This window comes from Protopterus annectens, chromosome 10.part0, assembly GCF_019279795.1.
Source record: "Protopterus annectens isolate FY-2018-M chromosome 10.part0, PAN1.0, whole genome shotgun sequence".
Lineage (NCBI taxonomy): Eukaryota > Metazoa > Chordata > Ceratodontiformes > Protopteridae > Protopterus > Protopterus annectens.
This window is the reverse complement of record NC_056744.1, coordinates 1,776,215,624-1,776,234,475: the sequence shown is the minus strand read 5'-3', so window position 1 is coordinate 1,776,234,475 and position 18,852 is coordinate 1,776,215,624. Positions and strand designations below refer to the sequence as shown.

Here is an 18,852-nt window from a genome sequence, read left to right as displayed (position 1 = left end):
ATTTTTTTTGTTACTGAGAATCGCTTGTCTGTGATGAATAAAGGCTTGTTGCTTTGGAATACTACCTGGGTTTCATGATTTTTGGAAACTATTGTGCCTGAACTCATCAATGAAGTTTTAAGTTTTGTATTTTTTCCTCATCTCTCATCTTGGTGAGGTTGGAACTACCCAGATTCCTGTGCGTCTTCATTTTTTTATTTTTGCATCCTTCAGACTTTGGCATGTACGTGCACAGCATCTTGCATTTGAGATTGTCATCCCTAAGGTCACGTAGAGGACAGGTTAAAAATGGATTGATTGTTTGTTTATTTATTTGCTAGACTGCTCTGGTGCTTGATAACCTCTAGAGGAGGAAGACAGGCCCTCGTCTTTGTCTAAGGTCTTTTCTAGCGTTTTTTCATTCTACCTCTTCTTCAAGTTCTGAGTTCACCTTGGCTTGTACAACTTTCCCAAAGTATCTCTGATGTAGTCACTGTCAGCCGTTTCACAGAGCTCACTTATCTCCCCCAGAAATAGCTTCCCTGGCAGACCAGTCCCTCTCAGTGTAGCTCTTGGTATAGGCCCAGACAGTATTGCTAAAAGGGGCCACAGATGCTGCCATGTGTTTGGACCAGGGCTGTGTTATTCTCACCTCTTTTTTGTCCCAAATGGGTTGGATGGTTTCTGTCCCACAGTATCTTCAGCCACAGCCACACATGCTTGTGTTACTGCAGGGTGCCTTGACAATGTTGCTGGCCATGGTGGACACCTCACATCCCCCTAAATGGGCATTCCTTCAGTTACAAAGTACTGTCATTTTTGCTTTCTTCAGCACCGATAGTCTTTTCCAAATTCTTGGCTATATTGTCTGAAACTGCACAGAAGAAGAAGACTCTGCATTCATCCCCATACCCCGATAACTGACTGTTGGTCAGCTCATTCAGAAACATCTTAAAATTATCCCTGTAATGGGTATGTCCACATATGCAGTCTCTGAAGGTACTATAAAGTGTGAAAATTCCCCTCTGGCTTCACCTCAGAGAATTGCAGACATATAATTATACACTCCCTGATGTTCACTGTTCCAGCTGTTGGAAAGTGCTCAGTAGGTCATGGTCTTTACCAGCTGGATGAGGTCGGAGCCCATTCTCAGACTCTGCTGCAGCTTCTGGGATGTTCTTCGTGTTTCACTGTTGCAGTCATCACATTTAGGTTATCTGCTTGCAGTAGCCCTCAGTCGGCCTGATTATCAAAGTCTTGGGTCCTGCGTCGCTTGCTGTCTCATCTTCCATGATGTCAGGTAGTCAGGGGAATAAAGCATGCAGCCGACACCATTACATCAATCTTTCTTGCCGTTCAGTGCCCGAAGCAGTAGCAGTTCACAAGTGCCAGTCGGCTGACTTCTGAAATTTTCGTTTTCGAGTTTCAGAACCGAAGTCTTCAACTAAAGCTAAGTACCCCGTTGGGGAACTAAACCGATGTCAGTAAAAGTCAATAATAGTATTTCTTGTGGAAAACAAATACCTCATAAAGATTTCCATTTGTACTGTATTCCTTGCCTAGGCCCTGACCACGACGTACCTCACTGTCAGTTTTGTGCCTTATTTAAGCAACGAACTATTCGGCGTCTGTATATTTACGCTTCTAAATATTTTGGTACTCTGTTCAATTATCCAGATATGTCTTCGGTAAGCCATCCGACTACCGACATTCCGAAAAAACGCAAAGATAAAGACAGAGACAGGCCGCCTAGGTCTAAAGCTGCCGACGACGCTTCTCCTAAGCCAGTCGCCAGTTCGCCGGTACTCAATGAGGAGCTTTCGCAGCCCCTGATACCAGCTACTTCAGATTCGCAGGCCTCTACTGAGACCCATTCGGAGTCCGGTATGCAGCGAGATGCTTCAACTGTGGAACCTGCGGATGTCTCTACCTTGGATGGGTCCAGAGCCGCTGGGCATCTGAGGGTGTTTTCAGGCCTACTGACTTGCTTATTAAACCGACACCATCTTCTTCTTCAAGGCCTAAAACTCGAACCATGCCTAGAAAACTGACGCCCAGACCGCATGGTCAGGCCTGTATGCCTAGAAAACAAATGATAATAATGGCTGAAGACCTTGTTACTTTAATCAGGGGAAGCCAACCTTCCCCCTTTAAGAGACCTAGGACTGAATTTGCTTATGATACTTCTGACCAGGATTCTGAAATTTTTGTTTCCTCTGATGACCAAGATTTACCCTTACCTACCTATGAGGATTCTGATGCAGAGGACTCTATTTCCTCTGCTTCCCCTCCAGAGGATTTCTCTTTTGGTGAAACCTCGCATACTCTTAGGGAGCATTTTCGTTGGGAAAGCCAGGATTATTCTGATTCTAAAAAGAGGCTTAGGGATTTCTTACTCCTGCCCCAGCACAGCCCTTTAGCTATCTCTCCTGTACTAGACATTGTTGATAATGACTTTTCAGAATCTAGCTTGGCCCCTGATTCTTTACCTCCTGCTCCCAGAAAACCTGATAGATGTTACAGGGTTCCTGACTCTCACAAGTTCCTTTTTAAAAATCCTACTGCGGATCCTGAGACCATTTCACAGGGACCCAAGGGCATTAAGGCTACTACTGCCAAAAATCCTACCCCCTCTGATAGAGACTCCAGGGCGCTGGATAGATGGGGTAAAAAGGTAAACACTTGGCCATTAGGGTCTTAAACTGCCAGTTTCATATGTTAAAGTATCAGCAGCATATTATTGGATTGCTTAAACAGAAAATTATGTTGATTCCTGACTGTGCTGAAAATAAGGATTTACAAGATTTAATGCATTCTGCTGAACAGGTTGGAAAACATACTTTGCAATGTGGTTTTGATTCACTAGAGGCATTTTGCAGGGATGCTGTCACTGGGTCTGTACTAGAAGACATGCTTGGCTTAAGGAGCAATCCTTGCCATATCATGTTAAAGCTAAATTAGTGGATACTCCCTTAAATCAGGACCGCCTGTTTGGCAACAAAGCTGAAGTTCTTAAAAAAGATGGAGGAAAAATCTAAATCTATGCAAACTGTTAAATATTTCCCACAAATACAGCCTCCAAGATTTAGTAGGCATTGTCCCTCTAAGAATTAGTCCTTTCCTGCCTCTTCCAGGCCTTCTCAGTCCAAACCCAGACCCAGAAGAACACCCAGGCTTCAGTCCCAGGGTACGCCGAGGACTAAGCAGTGGGGGGCTCCCACTTCCAAATCAGGGAGTAGTAAGACTCCCCCCTATGGTAAACTGTCTCAATGACTTAACTTTAAAACTTCCAAGCACTTCTCAACTGACTGCTCCTTTAGGGGGAAGATTGGTCTGCAGGCAAAAAACTGGGTACTCATTACCCAGGACAAATGAGTTTTAAATATAGTTTCCCAAGAATACAGATTTCACTTCCACACATTACCAACCCCAAACGGTTGGCCAGATCTACCCCCAAATTAGTGGGCAGAGGCTCAACAGCAAGTACTCTCTCTCTTAAGCGTAAAGGCTATTCAGACTGTACCAGAAGAGGAAAAGGGACAAGGTTTCTACTCAAGACTTTTCCTGGTACCCAGAAAAGACAACTCATGGCATCTTATCCTGGACCTGTCTATCTTAAACACCTTTTTGGTGATTCCAAAATTCAAGATGCTAACTCTTCACTAGTTGCTTCCTATACTAGGCAAAGATGCCTGGTTGGCAACACTCATTTTAAAGGAAGCCTTCCTGCAAATCCCAATCAGGGAATCTTGCAGAAGATACCTACGCTTCAAAGCAGGCTACATGTACTATCGGTTCCACTTCTAGCCATTGAAATTTCAAAGCATCGAAGTTCTGATCATCGAGACCAGAAAATTGAATTTTGAAACATCGAAGGTTACAAGTGTAACAAAAATAAATTGTAACAATTGTATGCAAGTGTCAAGTCTTTATTATTTCTTTATATATTTTTTGGAGGGGGTGCTTACTGGTGGCTAGTGGGTGAACTAGTAGGATCACAGGGTGGACATGGTGGAGTATTTCCCATATTATGTCCGGGCATGTATTAGAACAGGCACATGAACGCTGCAAAATTTTTTTGATGAACTGTAGTGGATAAGATGAGTCCAACAACTTGTAGCCATGAAGGAGGTTTATTTCATAGATTATCTGATGCCTTAAGAAGATCATTTTTACTAATGAATGAGGACATGCAGGGTGTAGCCTTGTTGGAGGGTGTTATCAGGCAAAAAGTGTGACACAAACAGCTGACATTCCAATTTTCAGACCCCAACTCACATCCTGGCAAGGGGACCGGAAATTATTTGATGGCCTTCTGAGTAGCAGAGGAAGAAATATTCCATTAGAGCTTTATATCCACCAGAAAGAGAAGTTTGCACTGCCAAACCAGTTTTACATTACTTTTGGAGAGAAGAGTCATATTCATAGTAACAGTGTGCCATGCAAGTCCAAGATGTTGCTCAGTGTTGTAGCTGGGTAGTTGGTGCCAAAGGAGATGAACGGAAATATAAGCATAATGTTGGGATACTTAGAATTTGACTTCAGATTAGCTGACAAATTTAAAGTTTCTGTCCAGTGAATGTATAGCATACACAGTGTGTGTATGTGTGCTTTTTTATGTAGTTTTTTAGTTTGAATCTCTTATTAACTTCAGGTCTTTGTTGTCTTTTTACTCATTTCAGCCAGTCCTGTGGTCCTTGCAGCAGACATCACCACATGTGAAATTAACCTTTTAGCATCCATCATTACAGGGGATGGCTTGCCAAGCAGCACTGAGCCCACTTTAGTGGGCCATAGTCTAGCTCTTCAATGTGTTGTTTTATAGCCTTTGGGCCGCATACAGGCTTCACACCACATGACACTTGTGGACTACCATGAAAGATAAGCAGATGTGCTCCTGTACATGTCCCCACCCCTTTAGTCAAGGAGTCAGCTAGCTGGGGCTTACCCCTTGCTTACAGGTTAGGATAGTCCTGGACTAGAGTATGGCAACCCTCCCGACCTTGTTACAGGAGAACTGGCTTGTAGTCAGACAGGTGTGCTTCTCATAATGAGCCCTTCAGCATAGTAGGAAAACCCAAGTCACTTGTAGTGCAAGTAGATGTGTTAACAGCTGGCTTTCTCTAGTGGTATCCATTGACTTGTTTCCCCATGCTGTGGGCTCTCCAGGGTCAACTGGAGGGGGGGTACCACATAGGCCACAGCAGGAGTGTAAGGCTGCACTGTGCCATTGCTGCCTGCAGTAGTGCACACAGTGGATGAGCAAACATGGGTGGCTGTAGTTGTCTGCAGACATTGTAGCCAGCATGCTTTGAGCTCAACTCAGTTTGAGTGATGTCATGACCAAGGAACAAACTTAGTGCCAGATCACTTGTGAGTGCAGCTTTAAGCATAGAGAGTCTGGCATTCAGTGTAGAGTATTAAGGCTATGAGCTGTTAACAAGCTGCTCCCTGTAGTCCAGAGTTTGATTCACTGAGACTCTTATTTGTTGTGCAGGTAACTTAACCAAAGAATGGTCTGAGGTAATTGGGATAAAATGCTCTCCTGAACTGCATGCCTAATAACTATCTAATCATTGTATGAACTGTAAGGTGGTAAATCCATCCAGCTGGTGGAAAGGATGGGGTGAAAGAAGAGATTTTTTTTTCTTTCTGTAATAGTGTTGTGAACCTTATATGGAAACTGCACCATGGGCCTGTTACAAGTGAGAGCTGCATCCTAGAATGACAGATATTGCTGCACTTCAGAGACATGTCTTTGGGAAGTGATTATAATATCCTTTTGAGATGGGGACTAGAAAAAGAATGGTGTACATTCCACAGTAAAGATCTAAAAAGTTTACCATGTAGTCTGGTAACCACCACAGGGCAACTACATTGTCCAGTAGAGCAGAGAATGGCTTCCAGCATTGCCTAATAGTAACGATGTGGTTGTACTGGTAAAGTAGCAGGACAGAAAATGGGGTACTCTCAAAAGTATGCATGGCATACGCCACAGTTTTTCCAAGGAGACACATCAGTGTATGTGTAGAGGGGAAAAGACAGAAAAACTGACATTACAAACCGTGATCAGACTTGCAGAGTTCCTTACATCATCCACTGTAGGTGCAGTCGACACACTGGCCTGATTAAGCATGGAAACTCATTTCACCCTGTTAGCATGTGTTGGGAGTGCATGGATATTTTAGTACATGCGAGTGGTGAAGAGGGATCACTGAGGTCGTGTCAGAATATCTGGCCATAGAGGTATAGAAGTGCCTAAATAAAGTTCTGTTTTCATTTCTTTTTCTCCTTTTGAGATTCCACTTCTACTAGGCATTGTCCTGTAACTGGTATGCTAATGTTCTGCAAAGTTGGAGAGTTATACATGAATCCCATCAGTCCCTAGTTATACACTGGATCCTTTAACCAAATGACATAGCGTCTTTGTGCTCCTGGTTATCGTGATAAGTGGATCTGGCCTCTTAGTTGGGCCTTCCTTGCTCACATGAGTAAAAATGAACAGTGAACTCTTTAGTGTTAACAAGCAAGCTGGTGTGGGTTTGTGACCAAGTACCTTTTCTCTTTCCAGACATCAAGATATGCAGACAAGGACACGTTACGTGAAGCTTGTGGACAGTGTCAGAGACAATGCTGGAACTGTGAGGTAAAGGCTTTTTTGTATAATATGCATGTTATTCTCAAGGTATTCGTTCATAGATGTGGGGTTAGCCATACAACGTTTCCTAGCCCCATCACTTCACAGTTGTGACTCATTGCAAAGCAAATCAAAAATAGCTTTAAAAAGTTACATTTAGAAAGATAACACACACATAAATCAATGAAATGCCGAAAAGATTTATTTATTTATTTATTTGTGGAAATGCTGTTTTTTCACGTGCTGATTGTTACTGTAAGGGCCTGGTTTCTCATGTGGTGTTACTTTAATGGCCTGGTTTCTTATGTGCTGTTAAATTAAGGGCCTGGATTTTAATGTGCTGACTGCTAAATTAAGAGCCTGGTTTCTCATATGCAGACTGTTACTTTAAGGGCCTGGTTTCTCATACGCCGAGTGTTACTTTAAGGGCCTGGTTTCTCATGTGCTGTCTGTTACTTTATGGGCCTGGTTTCTCATGTGCCAACTGTTATTTTAAGGGCAGAGTTTCTCATGTACTGTTACTTTAAGGGCCTTGTTTCTCATATGCTGACTGTCAATTAAAGGCAGGGTTTCTCAAGTGCCGACTGTTACATTACGGGCCTGGTTTCTCATGTGCTGACTGTTAAATTAAGGGCCTGGTTTCTCATATGCTAACTGTTATTTTAAGGGCCTGGTTTCTCATATGCTAACTGTTATTTTAAGGGCCTGGTTTCTCATGTGCTAACTGTTATTTTAAGGGCCTGGTTTCTCATGTGTGCTAACTGTTATTTTAAGATCCTGGTTTCTTATGTGTTAACTGTTATTTTAAGGTCCTGGTTTCTGATATGCTAACTGTTACATTATGGGCCTGGTTTCTCATGTGCTGACTGTTACTTTAAGGGCCTGGTTTCTCATGTGCTGACTTACTTTAAGGGCTTGGTTTCGCATGTGCTGACTGTTATTTTAAGGGCAGGGTTTCTCATGTACTGTTACGTTATGGGCCTGGTTTCTCATGTGTTAACTGTTATTTTAAGGGCCTGGTTTCTCATGTGCTAACTGTTATTTTAAGGTCCAGGTTTCTCATGTGTTAACTGTTACTTTAAGGGCCTGGTTTCTCATGTGTTAACTTTTATTTAAAGGTCCTGGTTTCTCATATGCTAACTGTTGCTTTAAGGGCCTGGTTTCTCATGTGCTGTTATTTTTAAGGTCCTGGTTTCTCATGTGTTAACTGTTACTTTAAGGGCCTGGTTTCTCATGTGCTGTTATTTTAAGGGCCAGGTTTTGCATGTGTTAACTGTTACTTTAAGGGCCTGGTTTCTCATGTGCTGTTATTTTTAAGGTCCTGGTTTCTCATGTGTTAACTGTTACTTTAAGGGCCTGGTTTCTCATGTGTTAACTGTTACTCATTCACTCCAATGGAGCACAGGAAATTTGCACTGTAACTTACAATGGGCGGAGCCTAAGCCTTTTGACAGAATCAAATTATGTCCTCACATTTCAAACAAATGTTCACATCTCTGGAACCATAGGGATTATGAAAGCAGTATAAATGGCAAAATCTTCAGCAAAAACTATTTTTATAGTAGTAGTGTTCCTTAGGTTTTAGGTCATAAACAGAATTTTATAAGTCACAGTAAACACGGTAGCAATTACATTTGTAATATTTTGTAAACAAGTAACAATATCTCAGCAACCACTCAAATTACACACATACTGTCAGCAGCATTTTATTCATCTAGCTGAGAGCTTTCATATGAGACTAAGGAGTTCTGTGTTACTTGGTTGTTGAGATATTTAGAAAAATGTGAAAATTATATCTATATAAATTAATATCACAAAAAATAACAGATAATATCTATTAACCTGCACTAGACAGAAGTCAAATGTTAATGCAGTTGAGTCTGCCATTATGTAAGTTTTAAGATGAAATCTTTTAAAACCTTGTGTATAGCATGGTTTTGGAATTATTGATGCAAATATGAACAAGCAGTACTTGATGCCTAGAGGCGTCAGTAGGTGTTAACTGCAGATGCACCTGGAAGTGTCAGTTGGATGTAATGAGTTTAGAGCCTGGTTTCTCATGTACTGACAGTTACTTTAAGGGCCTGGCTTCTCATATGCTGTCACTTTAAGGGCAAGGTTTCTCATGTGCTGTTACCTTAAGGACAGGGTTTCTCATGTGCCAACTGTTACTTTAAGAGCCTGGTTTCTCATGTACTGACTGTTACTTTAAGGGCCTAGTTTGTCATGTTCTGACTCTTACTTTAAAGTCATGGTTTCTCATGTGCTGTTACTTTAAGGGCAGGGTTTCACATGTGCTGTTACTTTAAGGGCCTGGTTTCTTGTGTGCTGTTACTTTAAAGGCAGGGTTTCTCGTGTGCTGTTACTTTAAGGGCCTGGTTTCTCATGTGCCAAATGTTAGTTTAAGGGCAGGATTTCTCATGTGCTAACTCTTACTTTAAGGGCAGGATTTTTCATGTGCCAACTGTTACTTTAAGGGCCTGGTTTCTCATGTACTGACTGTTACTTTAAGGGCCTAGTTTCTCATGTTCTGACTGTTACTTTAAGGTCATGGTTTCTCGTGTGCTGTTACTTTAAGGGCAGGGTTTCACATGTGCTGTTACTTTAAGGGCAGGGTTTCACATGTGCTGTTACTTTAAAGGCCTGGTTTCTCGTGTGCTGTTACTTTAAAGGCAGGGTTTCTCGTGTGCTGTTACTTTAAGGGCCTGGTTTCTCATATGCCAAATGTTACTGATTTCTCATGTGCCAACTGTTACTTTAAGGACAGGGTTTCTCATGTGCCAACTGTTACTTTAAGGGCAGGGTTTTTCATGTGCCAAATGTTACTTTAAGGGCCTGGTTTCTCAAAGGGTTGATCAGTGATGCTTCATGACAGAGTTTTCCTTGGGTGACTGGTATTTCAAGTCTGGTTTGTGATAGGCTGACCAATGCCTTAAGGTCCTGTTTTCTAAAGGATTGACCAGCATTTTGAGGTTTAATGTTTCACTGGCTGATGAGTATTTACAGCCTAGTTTTCTGGTGGCTGCCAGTGTTTTGCGGATGTAGCTTTTAACAGGCTGCCCAGAATTATTTTAAGAGTCCAATCTCTACCTCTCTCTTTGCCTGCTTGTTCCACATTGCAGTTCAACTCTCATACCCATATCCCACAACACCCCTTAGAGGGTTGCTCCTGTCTGTAGTGTACGTTAGCTTCCCAATGACATACCTTTAGATGGCCGGTTGCTTGGGGAAGAACTTAATGTAGAATCTGCCATGGTCCAGGCAGCCATGAAGGGTGTTTGCTTTTTCTCCTCTACTGTGTGTCTCTGAGGCAGCCTGACATGTGCAAAGCCCCTCAGTGAGGCCCCAGTAACATACATGTGCTTCTGTGTGTGAGTGTAGTTGCTATTTCTGTGAAACAAATAGCATGGTGAACAGGTACATCTTTGGTCCATTTTGCCACACATTAGGACACTTTCTGCCCTAGTAACACAGAAGCTGGAAATCGTTGTTCACTCCCACCTTCCCTTGTCAGTTCCACCAACTTTATCCCTATGTACCGATGAGCTGACCAAGTGCACATTTCTTGATTATTTTTGTGTCCTAATGGTGATCCCCATGGTTTTGTATTAGGGAGAAACTTAGTGGGGCAGATAGTCCTCCTAGCCCTGCGGATGGGCCACCTGAAAACTCAACATGCTACTAGAATCCATATAACTGGCATCACAGACACAAGTCCTACCTTTACAGCAGTGGGCAGCTCTACATGACCAGGGTTTTAAACATCTTAGTTTGCCATCGGCTGGCTAATGCTGCAAGGGTGTAAAATCCCATGAGCTGAATAGTACTTTTGGGCTGTAGTTTCTTCTGGTCTGACCGGTTTAGTTGGGACCTGTTTCCAGGCTAACGAGTGCTTTAGAATCCTAATGACCAGTGGATGACCAGTGTTTTAACAACCGAGCTTTTCATTGCCTACCCATTGTTAAGACTGAATTACAAGCTACTAACTAACTGCTTTAACATCCTAGTTGCCTTTTGGTTGACTAGCATTTCAGAATTTGCATGCAGAAGTCAGCCTTGAAGTCGTTGCTGTTTGCCTCCTGCTGCCTCTGTATTTGTTTGCAAACCACGATTGCCATCTTCCTTCTCCCGTGCTTAGTAACATCCTTTGTGGTATATTCATGAGTTACATACCCCCCACCTGCACAACCTACACACCCAGTTTCTGTTTTCATTGCTGTATGGTTTTTGCAGGTGACTGTGCCGTATAAATTGTTGGTGTCTACAGCCGCAGGAAACATGACATTAATGGTGTATAAACCTTTACAGTCTTTGCTCGTTTTTTTTTCTTGTAAATGTTCACCGCTTTCTTATTGAAGCAGTTCTTCTTCTTGTCCCTCCTGTTGACTTGCTGTTCCCTTTTGCTGTCAGCTTGTCACTATACTGGTCCTGATGCTGTTTTCTACTGCACTCGGTTTAGTCATCATGGTTCAGAGCCTCTTTGGAGATTAGGTATTGTGATGTATCAGTTACGCTGAGTAAACAAACCTGAATGTCTGATAAACAAGAAGGTTAAGTCAAATTGTACCGCATAGTGCAAAGCTTATGGAACTCCATCAGGTGGTGGATTTCAAAAGGTTTAGATTTGGTACTGAACAGCGGTCATGTAATAAGAGGGATAGGAGTGTGAGAAGTAGGTGTGGACTGAGTACAAGTCAGAAATGATGGTGTTCAAATAAGACTGTGCAGATTACAAGACAGCAGCCCCAGTCATGTTTCTGGTTTGTGTATGAGTTGTGTGGTGGGTGGCAGCAAAATGTGTACTGTTTTGTACTATTTTAGATCAAATTCCGCAACCTCTACACCTGGCACTAGTTTTCCATCCAGAACCACAAGGTTGTCTTCCCCTTTAGATGTTTGAATCTTTTTCCCCAAAGGGGAAGGAAGAAAGAGAAGACAAGCAGTTTATTGCAAATATTTAGTGAAAGCCATGTGCAGCTGCTGGTAAGCATGCAGCTTACTGCAAACTGTTGGAAAAGGAATTTATCTGATGTGGCTGAACAATGAAAATACAGTAATGCTGCCTACGGCTGTAATTTTCCTCTCTTTCAAGCTGTCAGAAGCACTTATACTTTCTTTTTCCTTGTCCCATAGTTATTTTCTTTAAAAGTAATTGTATTTTATCTTTCTTTTCTTTTTCAGGATCTTCTCCAGTCTGCATGTATCAGGAGAGCGTAAGTTTATCACAGGATTTTTTCCTTCATTAATTCTGTCACTTGGTGTATTATTGCCCTGTAAGCCACTTGTAGTGAAGCATTGAGAAACATATTAGCTCTTTGTAAGTTTCTTGCAGAGTTGTAGTTTTGTTTGGCTGGTTTTATTTCTGCATTTGTTATAATTTTGCCCTAAGTTTTGTTTCACTCACCTGCTTCAGGAACAGTTCCTCGTTTGACTACAGCTGTTGAATTCCTCATGAAGCTACTTTGCTTGTTCTGATTCTGGCCTGCGTTACATCCCATGCAGCTCCTTCACTCTTGCTTTGAGTGAAGCATCATGCTAACACAAAACCTGTGCTTGCAGCTTAAACATGCAGAACCTTGTACTTTTTCCTGCCATTCATAGACCAGATGAACTTGACTCAGTATTCAAGAGTTTCAAGTAGCACCTGTTGCAGAGATGTTGTGTGTATTGCTTTCATCCCTGAGAAAATCTTTCTGATGTTGCCTTTTCCTGCCTTCGAGTCGACCATCAGAACATCCAGTTGCTGTGTCCTTCAATGGATCTGCCTATCCTTCCTAATCTCCCCCAGACTCAGTCTGACAAGCTTTAAAGTGCCCTAGGACAATGCTTTTTTTTTGTTATGGCTTCCTTCATTCCCTTCTCCCTGCATATCTGAGGGGCAGGTGTGCAGTGGGGATGTGCTGGCATATCCCCTTGCCTCCATGTCAGCTTAGAAATTTGTCTTGAACTCTGTTCTGTAGCTGGTTCATTGGCATAGCGGGACTGAGCCCTGACTATGACTTAGGTGTGTTGGGTGTGATTCGTGACCCAGACAGTGAAGGAGCTTGCCAAAAAGCAGGAAAAGAGCAACCATATTATCTCAACTATTGTCTTACCTGTACCAGGGTAGGTAGGTGTTTGTGTGCCTCCTCTCTGCTGGAGAAAGGGAAGTACAGTAGGAAGCATTTCCTGGGTTCATAATGATTGTTTTTGTCTCTGTGAATCGTAAATATGCTGTCAGAAATGCAGAATAATGCACATACAGCTCATCTCAAAATAAAACTTTACTCACACAAAAACAAAATACTTTAATGGGGGGCTGCACTACCTAATATCCCCACACCCATACGTTTCCAAATATTTTAATTCTTAGACCACACAAAACTGAAGTAGAAATTCTTTTTTATAAAAGCAGCTGATCTTTTCTCTTTCTTGGACTTTCTGAGCCTTAGGGTTAATACGTACAGCAGAAAAAGCATGTTTGGCAAACCAAAACTCAGCACAATTGTTTGTCAACAGGTCCACCAAAAATATGTAAGATATGTCAAGTCTCAACCAGATGAGACATAAACCCAGTGGGGGGAGTGCAGCTGGTGAAGGACTACTATTTGCATACATGAGAGGCACATCTGTGTTATACCCTTTGCCTGCAGTGTCCCGAAGCAATTGACAGTGTGCTTCCAGGACAGAAGTGCATATAGCAAAAAGATAACCCTCCCAGGATGATGTCCATTTAACTACTCTCTTATGCGCCTATGGTAATGGCTGCAGCCAGCCAGGATGCAGGAACTTTGATTGGGGGGAGACCCCCCCCCAAGGGTCTACACACACACACACACGCACATATATATATATATATACATATATATATATATATATATATATATATACATATATACATATATATATATATATATATATATATATATATATATATATATAAAATATATATATATATATATATATATATATATATATATATATATATATATATATATATATATATATATATAAAATACAGGGTACCTTACAGGCACACACATGTGTATTTTTGTATGTCTGCATGTGTGTATTTATGTATATGTACATTTTCACATAGATAACTCACACATGTATATATACAATACATAATTTATGTGCAGGTGCAAGTGTGCATTCACATAGGAGATGTTTAAGCAGTCTGCCAGTTGACTACATTGTGTCATAGATTGTCTTTTAAATTGTGTTGACACCCAAGCTCATTGAATCAAACCACGTTTAGCCAGCTGAAAGCATTAGAGACTGAATGCCTGTAATACGAGCCTCCAGCTTGGCACACTTCGGATGCTGGCATGTTAATCTGTGGTGCTGCTGTGTGAAGGGAAGTTTCATTGAGTGTTGAATTACTGTCCATTTGTCAAGTCTAGGCAGGGCTACATTTAGAAAAGCTGTCTTTTCCATGGTGCTTTTGATCTCTGGTGTTATTTTTCTCTTAGAAGCTGACGACGGAATGTCCATTTGAAGAGGCGCGTTCCATAATGGTATCCATGTATGACAGTTGCACTGTCAGTACAGCAGAATGTTCCGGCGTCTGTACTGCAGCATACTGACCCTGTCCCAGGCACAGAAGTGAACACTCAGCATTCTCTACAGGATTTTATGTAGACTTATAGGCTCCTGTGAATTGGAGACATGCCATCCATTCAACACAGAAGCAGAGTGCTACTCACATGCCAAAGTTAGGAAGAAGCACAGATGTGGGAGGGAGATCATGCATTTCCTCGAGAAGTCTCTCCTCTAGGTGAAGCTGATGGAGTCCTAACCTTGTGGAAATGATTCATTGTGCTTTCTGGTACACAGTACTTGAAAGACTGTGTACAATGAAAATGAGGGTGAAGAACAGCTGAAGTGCTGTGGTGGTGTTACATGCCACACCTCCAGGGAGATTTTACAGGATCAGAAACCCTGTGGGGAGGGTCCAGACCCCTCTGTCTCTGTTTACCAGTAGAGATCCATGAGTGTGTCTTGCTGCAACCCAACCAACAAGTTTAATGACTGTAGTATCAAATTAGGGGCCAGAGTCTGAGCAATAGGGCATGAATGTTAGAACTGCAGGGACCATAGTCTGAGCAATAAGGCATGAATGTTAGAACTGATAAATACTGGGCACAGAAGTATATTTGTGGTACAGGTTTTTGTTGATGTTTAGATGACAATTTTCACATTTTCTGAAACTTGGGGGCCGTGGAGTATGTGTTCTGTAATTTTGAAGAAGCCTTCCATTAGAGCAAGCTTGAACTGTCTTGCAGAAATCTAAAAAAGAATAGAGAGAGAGTCTCAAAAGTTACATGGGTTTGGATTTTGTCAGTGGCCATTTCTGGCATGGTGCCATCAGGTGGTCCCACCTTGTGCTCCTTTGTTTACTGTGTTGAGGATTAACTTTTAATGTAAGTCGGGAGTATTACGTTTGGTCTGGGTTGGCCCCATGGACAGAGTTAAAAGATTAAACCCATAAGTGCCATGCTGTAAGTGCAGTAATATTTTTTAAGAAATCCTTTGTTGAAAATGTAATTATTTCAGCAAGTACTTTAATTTTGTGTTGAGTAGTACACTACCTGAAAACCAGTCTCTGAAGATGTGCTTATTGTGGTGCCTTGGTGGGTGTGGGCATATGTATATGCGTGCATATGTGTGTGTGTGTGTGTGTGTGTGTGTGTGTGTGTGTACATATATATACTTATATATTTTTGTTTGTCTTTTCGGCTTTTCCCAGTTAGGGGTCGCCACAGCGGAACTCCGGTCCGCTAATGATTGGCAGTCGACTTTTTTATGGTGCCGAGTTGCCAGCCCGACGCTCAACCTTCAGCGAAGGCACTCCCATTCATGCATGTCTTTCGGATGGCCACTCGACCATGGGGACTCCACACAGAAGGCACTCCAGTCGAGAATCGAACAGGAGAACCTCTTGCTGTGAAGCAACAACGCTACCGCTGTACCGTCGTGACTTTCTGCTGTACCACCGTGGCTTTTGTATATACATATATATATATATATATATATATATATATATATATATATATATGTATAGTTCACTGAATTTCATTTCACCCCGACCACATTGCTGAAAACACAAATTACTGAAAGCTCATTTCACTGAACTGAAATTAGTATATATGTCACTGTGTAGAGTACTGTAAGGCAAGTAAAAGGTGTATGCATTTTCCCCACTATAGTAGATGGGACAGCTTTATTTGAGGAGGCCTTGTTTCATTTTTCTGATCTTGCACATGACCAAATCACACTTGTGTGTGAAATTGAGTCTAGTCCTAGAAAATAATTATATTTATTTTGAGGGCAAGTTTTATCAGCAAATTAAGGGGGGTAGCGATGGGGGTGGCTTGTGCCCACATGTATGCAAATTTAGTACTGTTGGGATGGGAGACCAACCATGTGTTCCAGTGCCCCTTTTAGCACAGAATTAGAGTGTACGCCAGATTTCTGGATGGTATTTTTATTTTGTGGGATAGACCTAGTACTGAGGTTGAATAATTTGTACAGTATCTCAATAATACAACAGAATTTCTAAAATTTACATATAAGTTTGATGGTTCAGGTATCAATTTTCTAGATGTGTATATCTTCCATGACAATAGTGGTTTTAGATCAAGGATTTTTCGAAAGGAAACGTTCTGCAGTTCTTATTTACATTTTCAAAGCAACCACCCTGTAACTCAAAAAAGAAGTATTGTGAAGGGACAAGCTATCAGGGTAGCACGCATGACATCACATCACGATGATGTAAAAAGTGAACTAGATAACATTTGTATTATGTTCCAGGAGAGGAGATACCCCAAAGAATTTGTTATGGAAATAATAGATGAAATATACAAAAATGGGGTACTGTTTACAAACCACTTTTGGGAGTAGGTTTAGCCCCATCTAATACTGAATGTAAGATATGAGAAAGCATTGTGTTACAATATAACCATCTTACCAAAAAGATTAAGAATGCCTTGAGTTCCAATATGAACATATTTAGGGTAAATAAAGATGTCTATGATAAGGTGGGTAAAGAACAAAAATTTGTATATAGTACAGGAGCAAACTTCAAAAGACCCGCAGTGGTGGTGCTGCGGTAGCATTGTCGCCTCACAGTAAGACGCTGTCCGGTTCGATTCTCAGCTAGAGCGTCTTCTTGCGTGGAGACATACGTGAATGGGCGTACCTTCGTTGAAGGTTGTGTGTCAGGGCTGGTAACTCGGCACGTAAAAATCAACTACCAATCATTAGCGGATCGGAGTTCCGCTGTGGTGACCCCTAACTAGGAAAAAGCCGAAAGACACAAACAAACAAACAGGAGCAAACTTCAAGAAGCTCTTGGAACATAGGATAGACAGCTCTAGTACAAGAGATGCTAGTACAAGGCCTTGTGGAGCTTGCAGTCAGTGCCTCTTTATTTTTAAGGAAAAATTCATTACCCAAAACAACAGAATGCATAGCAGAGTTTACTTTAAAAAGGGTAATTGTAAGATTAGCAAAGTGGTCTGTTTAAGTGTTTGTGCCACATGTTTTTACTTTTATGTAGGTAAGACCGAACGTCCCTTAAGATGTAGAATATATGAACATATAAATGGTATCAAAAATGGGAAGCAGAATAGTGCACTGTATAGACATTCTCAGACTTGTTCTAACTTTGATAAGTTTCTATTTGGGATAGTGGAAATTATTAAATTGGATGGCAGGGGGGAGACTGGAAAAACATTTTAAAGAAAAAAGAAACAGAATGGCAGCTTAGGTTAGCTGTAACGTTCCCCCCAGGCTTGAATGATGCAGTTTCTGTTGTTCCTATGTTACATGAAAAAGCAGATAGAATATAACAAACTGTAAGGTATATGTATTTAAAAAAAAAGCAGTTTGGTTAAATATATTGAACCATTAAATTGTTTAATATATGCTGCTTTGTGTTGATCCTGTCCAGGCTTTTTTAATTAATTAATTAATGTGTGAAGGTTTTGAATTACATTTAACATTTCATTGGTGGAACTTCAATTGATATTAGTATTTAAACTGCCTTTTTTATGCCTTCTTTGTTATTCTGATGAAGTCTGTCTTTACTGAGTCGAAAGTGCTCAATAACTGTGTTACTAAAATACTTTTGTGGATTATAGCAACTGTGGTGTGGTGATTACTTGGACTACATCTCTTTTATGTGCATTTTTTGCTGGTTTTTGACTTTTATTACTTTTTTATATTGTATTTTATCAAAAACTTCAATACAGTACATTTTAAACAATAGACATGCATAGTTACACCACTAGTGACTAACTCTCTCCAGAAGACAATATGTACTCAAACTAAGACTAAGGCTCTGCCCCCCATCCCACCCCAACTATATATACTAACTCCAGGATCGCACTACAGTGGGGAAAAGGACATATACCTTTTACTTGCCTTGCAGTACTCTACACAATGCTATATATACTAACTGCAGTTCAGTGAAATGAGATTTCAATAATTTGAGTTTTCAGCAAAGTGGTCGGGGTGAAATGAAATTCAGTGAAATGAGATTCAACGAAACAAAGTAGACCCATATATATATATATATATATATATATATATATATCTATATATATATATCTATATATATATATATATATATATTTGGATGCCCTTCAAAAACCAAAAACCCTACTTACCCGAAACCCAAAAGGCAGAGACGAAAATCCTGAGATTCCAGAAGACCAACTGCCCAGAACATTGACAAAAAGCTAAGTAACCGATCGCCCAACCCACAAACACACTAAAACCGAAGCACAGAAAACCTACCCATGTGGGGGTGTCTGTGCCCCCCAACCTAAATATACCAACTCTGAGATTGCACTACCATGGAGGTAAGGGGCAAAGGTCAACATGCTGGCCAGGTGGTTAGTGATTTGTTGGTGTTCCAAGTGGTCAGTCTTCTAGGATGTCGGGATTTTCTTCTCGGTCTTTTGGGTTTCTGGTAAGTGGGATTTCGGGTTTCTGAAGGATACCCATATGTATGTATGTATGTGTGTGTGTGTGTATATATATATATATATATATATATATATATATATATATATATATATATATATATATATATATATAGAAAGACGAGATCCACAAAATCCTGTTATTTAGCGCTTTCGTTTTTTAATAAAAACTTCTTCAAAAAAAAAAAAACGAAAGCGCTAAATAACAGGATTTTGTGGATCTCGTCTTTCTTTCCCGGCTGTTTTTAGTTTATTTGTGGCTTT

At 41.0% G+C, this 18,852-nt stretch overlaps 1 protein-coding gene across 1 annotated transcript in view; it reads left to right on the top strand.

Annotated features, from left to right (window-relative positions):
• PELO (pelota mRNA surveillance and ribosome rescue factor) overlaps window positions 1-18,852 on the top strand; it is a 1,269,508-nt gene that overhangs the window by 1,054,994 nt on the left and 195,662 nt on the right. The window contains exons 11-12 of the mRNA XM_044086588.1: window positions 6,551-6,625; window positions 11,798-11,829. Coding sequence (XP_043942523.1) covers window positions 6,551-6,625; window positions 11,798-11,829 — 107 coding nt within the window. The remainder of the gene's footprint in view (window positions 1-6,550; window positions 6,626-11,797; window positions 11,830-18,852) is intronic.